The 9,435-nt window shown below is 37.8% G+C and overlaps 1 protein-coding gene across 1 annotated transcript; it reads left to right on the top strand.

Annotated features, from left to right (window-relative positions):
* Positions 1 to 5,358: 5,358 nt before the first annotated feature.
* Positions 5,359 to 8,047, top strand: LOC149799527 (uncharacterized). Its single transcript, XM_089958201.1, has 2 exons — positions 5,359 to 5,833; positions 5,957 to 8,047. The coding sequence occupies exons 1-2, from the start codon at positions 5,359 to 5,361 to the stop codon at positions 7,612 to 7,614; spliced, it is 2,133 nt and encodes a 710-aa protein (XP_089814327.1). The 3' UTR covers positions 7,615 to 8,047.
* Positions 8,048 to 9,435: the final 1,388 nt, after the last annotated feature.

The following is a 9,435-nucleotide window of genomic DNA, read 5'->3' as shown; positions in this document are numbered from 1 at the left end:
AGAAAAGAAATAATCGATTTGCCAATGTGTGCATGTAGAGTAATGTGAATATAAACACTAACTCTTTTCTGGTGTAATTGTATGTGTTTGTGTGGATAGTAGATAATGATCATATTTTTAGCTGTTTGACGTGCGTAGAGATTAGATTTGGGGTTTGATTTGATTGCTTTGCGTATGTGAATAGTATATTGAAGTGATTAATGAAAATTTTTAAATTCCTAATGGGTAGTAAAAAAGTGAGTGAGTGTTTCTTTTAGGTCCGCGCGTTGTTTGGTCATGATCTAGGTAATATAACTTTTGTCTTAGGGGGATGTTTTCCATCACGTCCGCGCTTTTAGTATAAATTGAAACTCGCTTGGCAGTCTAGCTACCTTTGTTGATTGATCAAGAGAATGAACACGAGACTAGCAAAACTGCTTGAACTTCATGTACACCTGGAATATGCCAGGCGTATGCTAAATGAACTGGCCGCGGAGGCCATAGTAGAAGACGGAAGAATGAAAGAGGGGGAGAGAAGAAACAAAGAAGAGGAGGAGAGAAGAAACAAAGAAGAGGAAGAAAAGGAGAGAGGAAATTTCAGAATCCCAGAGACAGAAGATTGGGATTCTGAAGCCACTTATCCCGCCTCTGCTCTCCCCCCAAAAAGAGTGAAAGGAGACTGGGGAAGAAGATGTGTGTGTGGTACCAGGCCTGGAAGGTGCCATCATTAACCAGGTGTCATGGAGTTAAAAAAAAACCAAAGAGCCCTTTTCAGGGCTAACCAATACTCTAGAAAAGAAATAGTAATCGATTTGCCAATGTGTGTATGTAGAGTAGTGTGAATATAAACACTGACTCTTTTTTCTTGTGTGTTTGTGTGTGTGTGTGTGTGTGTGTGTGTGTGTGTGTGTTTGTAAGTGCTCAAGTACGTTTGTGTGGATAGTAGATTATTGGGTTTGACTTTAATGCTTTGCTTGTGTGGATAGTAGATTTGGGGTTTGTTTATTGCTGTTTCAAGTATGTGGATAGTATATTATATGAAATGAGAAAAGTAGGGGGATGTTTTCCTTCACGTCCGCGCGTTTTAAGTGCTAATCTAGGTAATATAACTTTTGGGCTTTAGGGGGATGTTTTCCATCACATCCGCGCTTTTCGTATAAGAACCCACAGTATTCGTCGTTCAAACCATTCTACAGAGAATTAAAAAGAAGATCGCTTCAAACCAACTTGATAAAATGAAAACATTGCAAGACGTCCTGGACAATTTGGGTATGATGGAGCAAATGTTAGCGAGGCTAAACGAGGATCACTATTCTTATAGTCCCCATCGAGTGAAGATGGAGATCAACATTTTAAGAAAAGTAAAGGACATGATCAGTGCTCTGATGAAAGAATAAAGGAGGAGAAGGAGGATGAAGAGGAAAGGATTAGGATGAGAGAATGGAACGAAAAAATTGAAAAAGAAGAAGAAACTGAGAAGAGGAAGAAAGAAGAGGAGGAGAAGAAGAAAGAAGAGAAAAAGAAGAAAAAGGAGGAAGAAAAGAAAGAAAAGAAGAGAAAAAGTGTAGGACAGAAAATAAGAAGCTGGTGGAGAAATAGAAGAAATTAGAAGAAGAAGAAAACCAAAGGCCCTTTTCAGGGCCACTCCAATTTCTCGAAAAGAGATCTACTTTCAATTGCCTACCCAATTATTTTATTTTTTTTAAAAATAATCCCCTGTTCAATTCCCCTTGTCCCTAAAGTAGTTTTTTTTCTCCCATGTTAAATTTCCCTTGTCCCTAGACAAGCCCAAACTCTATTCCTCATGTTAAATTCCCATTGTCCCTAGAGTGGCCCAGCAATTTTCTCCATGTTAAATTTACATAGTCCCCAGAGTGGCCCAGAGGGGTCTGTAATGCTAATTCCCATTGTCTCTAGGGTGGCCCTATTCACTACTAACAATGGTTGAGCTTATGCTATGTGTTTTGTTCAGAAAAGTGTATCTGGGATGATTCCGATTGTTAATATTAAGGCGATAACAACCAATCGTTTATACCTGATATCTGTACATTTTACATCTGTATCTATTTTTACATTGCATGTTATTTCTTTATTGAATGCCACCCATAATTGAGGCATGTCGACAGAAAATAACATGTATATTACAAGCGGAAATAGACATGGAACACAACAAACGTAAGATTTAAAAATTGTTCAGCATCTGCAAACTAGAACATGCATAGATAAACCTACGTTTTACACTGACACAGTCAAACACACACATACACACACGCATACAAGCATGCAAATATATTAACGTTCGTAACTCGTATTTTAAATGATTCTTGGGGTTGGTATAATGAAAATCAAGAAAATTTTAATTTACATACAAATATAACCCAAGCTTTCATTTGGACATTACCAATTTTCGTATGTATGTATGCACACACGCACGCACGCACGTACGTACGTGCGTATGTATGAATGTATGATCGTATGATTTTATGTATGGATGGATGCATGCATGCATGCATGCATGCATGCACATATACATATTCGGCAACATTCTCTCATTTCTGTTAATAAATATGTTTTTAACATGTTTCATCTTCTCATATCGGCCTTGATTTTGCTGGAAATAAACTCAGAGACAGTGGATGGTCATATGATATGTACGACTCCTTTTCCAATAGGCTGACTGCCATCAGATGTTGTACCGATTTTGACTAATAAATATCACATATACGACACAATTATATACAGCCAAATAAATAAATTTAAAAATTAAAAAAACCATGTTTATCTCGGATTATATGATTTATTTTTCCTATTTACCACCGGACTGATTCACCCCTCTATGATCCCTGACTGTACTTACATGAAATAATAAAGTCAGTGAATTTTACCTGGATTCAGCAAATGTAATTTTATGATATTTTTGTGAGAATCTGAAAAACTCCCATATAAATAAACATCATTGTATGTATGTATGTATGTATGTATGTATGTATGCATGCATGCACGCATGTACGCACGCACGAACGCACGCACGTTCATCCTCCTTCCTGTTCACGCCATGCTTACTCCAGCTCACCCAACCAGAGCCGGCCTTAAGCCGATTTGGCCCAATCAGGCATCGCTCTCACAAGGGCCCCACTCATTAGTCAACCTTGAAAATATATATTTATGGAGAGAAAGAAATTTTAAAGCGATGGAAGATAATTTTTAGTGCAATATCATATAAAACTCGTTAAAAAAGTTTATTTTCAAATGCGGAGCTCAGAGCGAGGGGGCGTAAATGGGGGGGGAGGGGCGGGGGGAAGGGGGGGCGGAAGGGGGGCTCAACAAATTTCTGAATTGGGTCCGGCGTTTGCTAAGGCCGTTACTGCAGCAAACCATATCTTCAGCTTATCTTACGATTACTCTAATTACCCTACGATTACTCCAGCTTACACTTCGACTACTCCAGTTAACTCCACTATCTTTCCAGCCCATCTGGGGGCCCCAAGTGGCCGAGTAGTCGAAAGCGATCACCGTTAAGGATCAGTGCCATATCAGGAGAGTCTGATTTCGATAAACCCATGCAATAGTGGAACCGGGTTGTGGCTAGCAAAGTTCTTTTAAACGACCGCATGTCAATCCCCACCTGCCTGAGATCGTTATGAACAAAGGTTTGCTTCTGACAAAAAACAAGGAAAAAAAAATACAAAGCCTGTTTCGTCTCTTTAACAACGTATCGCACCATTGTAAGTTACAGCATGGAGCAACTTAAAAGGTATGGCATACGGTCTTTTAAAGCTGCCAACATGATCCTGCTATATCGCTGTATGCGCCGCCATTGATAAAATGATTGTGACGTGTGCGGAGAGAGAAATGCAGACATGGATCTAATGTGGCCTTTTTTAAACTTTAAACTGGAAATTTGAGGGATGTTACTAATGGCGTTTTTGATTCTTTTATTTCATCAGAGCGTATATTTTTTTCATTATGCTTTAATCGACCTTCTACTTACAGTTTCAGTGACATTTCCGAGTGTGCGGCTTCCTCTTTCATTTTCGATGGAGAGTGGTTTAATTCAATATTTCGCACTAACATTACTTAATGCAACATATATGCAGGATATAACTGCCTAGGAAAATTACATACAGAGTTTTGTGAAACTGGCGCCAAACAGGGGAGTCAGCATTTGATGAGAGGTATTCTTGTTTTCTTTATTATGTATGTTTTTATGTATGTATGTATGTATGTATGTATGTATGTATGTATGCATGTATGTATGTATGCATGTATGTATGTATGTATGTGTGTGCGTGCGTGCGTATGTATGTATGTATGTATGAATCTATGTATGTCTCTAAGTATGTATGAAGGAACTCAGTAGTAGTTATGTGTATGTTTACATAAATGAATGGTTAACAACCCCATATTACAAAGGAGAGTCACTACTGTCTAAGTTTAGTTCCTACATTTCGCAGTTTGCTCATAACCAATCGGGAAACCATTATAAGACCACAACAGCAGCTATAGTCTTCTCTGATGAGCACAAAAAGCTACAGTAAAGATACAATTGTATTATCTAAAACTGAACTAAACATTAACTCCATTTTATATGCAATATAGAGAAAACTGTGATCAGTAATATATAGATTGACAATTCAGTCAGTTTAGCCTTTGAAAACAAAATGTGTACGTGACAAGAATTAAATACTGCCGTCCTTGTATGTGTACCTTACGGTGAACATACTAGCGTAAACAATGCAGAAGTATTTCTGATTTGTCAAATCTTGCATGACTTCATACCCTGTGGTATGATTGGCGTTATTTTGACAGGGGTATTTATTTACAGTGCCAGTCCTCTTTAAGCGAGAAGACAAGACCTAACCATGGTGAGAAGTATGGGAGCATTAATGAATATGACAGAAAAAGGCGTGTATTTAAGTTAACATCTGCGGATGAAATGGATTTATGGATTGGGTGGGTGGGTGGTGGCTGGATGTATTAATGCATGGAAGTACAGAATAGTAGTTTGATGCGTTGATTAATTAGTTTTATAATGAGTGCCTTTAGATTTCAGTCACTAAACAAAGTAAACTTCAATTATTGCCTACATTGGTTCTTTCTTAGGTGATGTAGGACACTAAAATATTGCATATCACCTTTAAAGAAACCCTTTAAAATTGCATCGAATATGAAGAAAAAAGGTGAAAGAGGTTAGGAAATAAATAGTTCTAAAATTTTCACGGGGATTGAAAACCCACTGAATTGCCTTGTTATAAATGGCAAATATTATGCTCAGCATTTTGTTTTTCTTTCCAGAAAATGGTTTTGATATTTAATCCAATTCAAATATTATAAGGATACCTATCATGTATCGTCTTCCTGTCTACAGTTTCAGGCAACATGGATGTTCCGGTCCTGGATTACTTCTTTCCTCTATCTAGGCGCCTCTCCAGCCTCCTCAATGAGGTAGGATATTCGCGGGAAGATAGAGAACGGAAGGTCAGAGCTGCCACTGACACTGAGGTATTTACGAATGTGGCTCACGACTTCGCAAAATCTGGACTGCATGAGATGTGGTATTCGCAGCAAACAAGAGACAATAACTCAAGGACAAACTCTGCGGTTGGCATATTTGTGAATTTAGCTCACGAATTCTTACAATTTGGACTAAGTCACTACATGTTTGGTAGCAGATCAGAGGGATCGACGGGACATGGGCTTCATTCAGATAGAGATGTTTTGCTTCAGTATGATGGTTTCAAAATAGTTGAAGATTTATCTAATTGTGACCCAGGCAGACTTAATTTCCTCATGTTGAAGGATGCCTCTACCCATCCTGGCTATGTAAAATTGGTAGGAGTTGATATATTTAAGCGTTCGTTGATTTCCCAGATCTTAAGGTATAGAACAGATTCATGCGGAAGAACGGTCCTTTCAAACAACTGTTTCGAAAGCCTTGTGAAGCTTGTTTATCATTTGGGAATTCTACCGGATTAAGAACAAGCTGGCCCAGCGATACATTATCCAAATGCAAAGAAGATATATTCGTGTGACACAGTTATTGCTGTTAGATTTTCGGGATGGCCTCGCGAGGGATATGAATGGTTCTTGCGTTGTCGTCCCTATGGATGGCCTTCACTAGAACAAATACAGAACGCACGAAAATATGGATGTTTTGCAACACAGATAGGACATCCATGCAGCTTTGAACAAAATTTGGAATGGAGATTATCATTCTCTATTGCAGAAAGAGAACTCGCGAGGTCCTTTGATGACACAGCGATGAAAGTTTATGTTTTGCTGAAAATGGTCAAGAAAACATTCATCCAGCCTGTTCTAGGAGACGCATTTTCAAGTTACCTGTGCAAAGTTTGCATATTATGGATGAGAGAAAAAACACCACAGCAACTGTGGCGTACAGGAAATCTTTTTCTCTGTCTTCATCTATGCCTTAGACAACTATATGAGTGGGCCAGTCTAGGACGTTGTCCTGACTATTTCATTGTGAGTAACAATCTGTATGACAGAAATATATTCGGGCAGACACGTGTTCAGCTGCAGCGAATACTTGGAGACCTTCTCTCGCAGAACTGTAGATTTTTATTGGGCATTGAATGTTGTGAAATCGGACGGCTTTTAGCAAATGGACTTACCTCCATGGACAGCGTTTGTAAGATGACAGTAATTGAACGGGCGCTGGCTGAAGTGGATTTTGACTACAAATTAACTGTCAGCCATGAACATTACTGTCGGTATTTAGTTATGAACTTCACAATGGCAAATCATATCCATTTAGTAAAATATATCATAAGAATGCGGCATGCTATCCAGCATGCACCACACTGTATCCATGCTCCATTAAATCATATTTTGATTTTACTGTTTCCACAACTTGGATTTTACCTTGCCGTGATCAGTGCAGAACATGCTCAGTTGTGGTCCGAGGAGGAAATAAATAATATTTTGAATCTGGTATCAGTATGTCTGCATAACGGTGTGCATTCAGATGCTTCGTCTGTAAGACTTAAGATGTGTGGAATGGCGATTGAATTTGGGAACTATGATTCAGCAGAGGTTAATCTGCAAGTGATCAGTGATTGTCAGTCACGTCACACATACATTTTGTCTGTAGATGGCGTAGTATCAAAGACACAAAATCTTCTTTTAGAGAGATACAGTACTGAAGAACTGCTACAATATCGGATGTCATTTAGCGTAGTCTACCAAAGGTCAGAGATTTCCATCACCCCACACCCTCTTAGAATGGAGATGTTTAGGTCTGTTGGTGCACCACCTGGGTTTAGAGTTCTCTGTAAACATTTTTGGTATGACTGGGCTGTAATGGATCCTGTCTTCTGTCTGCACTTCCTGCACTATCTGATCTTCTGTAGGCAAGGAAAGATGAGGCACAAACAGGTTGCCATGAACAACATGATGCACTTGACCAGGACAAAACCAAGCATTCAACACAGAGAGACTGGGTTAAATCTGTTTGGTTACTGTCTGATTCAAGAGGGCAATCTCCGGACTGCTTATGAACGCTTCACAGAGTCCCTAAGAATCCGTCCTTATCATAACTCTGCTAAATTCTACCTGGGAATTCTATTTCGAAAGGTCTCTGCTGCACGCAGAATACAAGACGTTGGAAGAAATTAAGTATCAACAATCACAAGGATGATATTTGCATTTTTATGTCTTGATTTATGTTGCTTTCAGTGGAATATTAAAAGAGATAACTGACAGACGATGCATCAATGTGATCTATTGATCAAGATTTATGATTTCAGTATTCTAACAGCCAATTGCCGGTATATATACAAACATACATACATATATACCTCCATACATACATACTTACGTACATACCAGAGGGCGTCCCGGTGAAACTCACTTCCGAATAGTTCAATCAATAAAAATGGCAGATTTTGATCAAGAAAATGTAATAGACCGCTCACATTCCGCAAACAAGATCGCTATCTCACTATCTTAAAAAGAAATGATATCAATATTTGATCAGTTGTTGTTACATCTTTCTTTTTCTTCACTAACTTGCGCTGTTCCCAGCTTTCAAATAAATGTTCTCTGCCCATTTCAGAATTTCATTATCTTTCAAGTACTACCTCAACCTCAAGTTTGTATTATTTGATTGCGAGAAAGTGTATCGCTGCGTGTTATGGCAATCTATCTCTCAAATAATGCAAATATGTTTATATTTACAGCTTTAATTATTGCAGTTACTGGAGGTTGAACGATATAACTTCTGAAGGTTATTTCATTATTGATTTAGACTGCTGCATTTCTATTAATGTTCAGTATATTTTCATGAAACAACTTGAATTATATCTAGGAAGGATATATTTTTTCAAATGCACATATGTCATCCACTATTAAACAGACAGGCGTACGTACGAGTCTCCTTGATGACCATTTTAATTTTATTTCTTTGAGCGGTTGAAATATTTAGAGTATACAGTTTGGAGAAATATCGATGTTAGACACACTATGCATGTATACGACATCTCACCTATCTGCCTGTCTGTCTGAATGTCTGTCTGTCGGTTTTATCTCATTTGGTGCATGGGTATGTTTATGCTTGAATGAATGTGTGTTCTCATACGTATATTACATAAACACACGTCTGGTTAAAAACGAGCATATAATGGTGCTACGGTAGAAATAGTGATAGATAAATACAATAAATATGAATATTAGTGAGTATCCATTCATTATTGATTTGAAGAGCATGTACTTACAAACAGTCTCTTTTTTTAATCGTACTGTCTTCAATTTTACATCAGGTCACGTGGATCAATATTGATTTAAAATGCCAACCAAAGTAATAGGACGGAATCTATGAAATAATTGGATCTTTTAAACTTACATATTTGATGTAAGGAAAGTTAAACAGAATTGAAATAATTTATGAAGGCTGTTCCAGATGAACAAAAGATGTTAGATATATATAATGTATTCATTGGTTTAACCATAATAATCTGTAGTACAGCTAAGATTTCTTCATTTGTTGACTTTATGTTTCGTTTACCAAGCGGAGCCAAATTCTGAACAATCCGGAACTGGAAAGTTTTTGTGGGCATGCACATTGGAACTAATGGAGGTAATATTAAGCGCTACGACCAGTAACTCAGTTGCAACCGTGAACGCTCTATACCGCTTTACCGCGGTATGTTTTCCCGGTGGTGCGTACCATGGTACTTATTAATGTACCGGTACTTCGACAATTTCCGTCAGTAACGAATATACGGATATTTTGGAGTATTCTTGTTACGACATAAACAATATTAACATTATGTTTTCATTATTCATTCCACAAATTTAAAATAATCCAACAAAATATCCCGTTTTAGAACAGGATTGTATCGGTCACAAATTAATGGTGAATATTATAAACAAATTATATTTTTGATCTTTTAATCACATTTTCTTAAACGTGTTTCATTTGCCAAGGCGGCGGCCAAA

The sequence above is a fragment of the Sinohyriopsis cumingii genome, chromosome 5 (genome assembly GCF_028554795.1).
Source record: "Sinohyriopsis cumingii isolate HCF-2022 chromosome 5, ASM2855479v2, whole genome shotgun sequence".
NCBI classification, from domain to species: domain Eukaryota; kingdom Metazoa; phylum Mollusca; class Bivalvia; order Unionida; family Unionidae; genus Sinohyriopsis; species Sinohyriopsis cumingii.
This window is presented reverse-complemented; position numbering and strand designations above follow the sequence as displayed.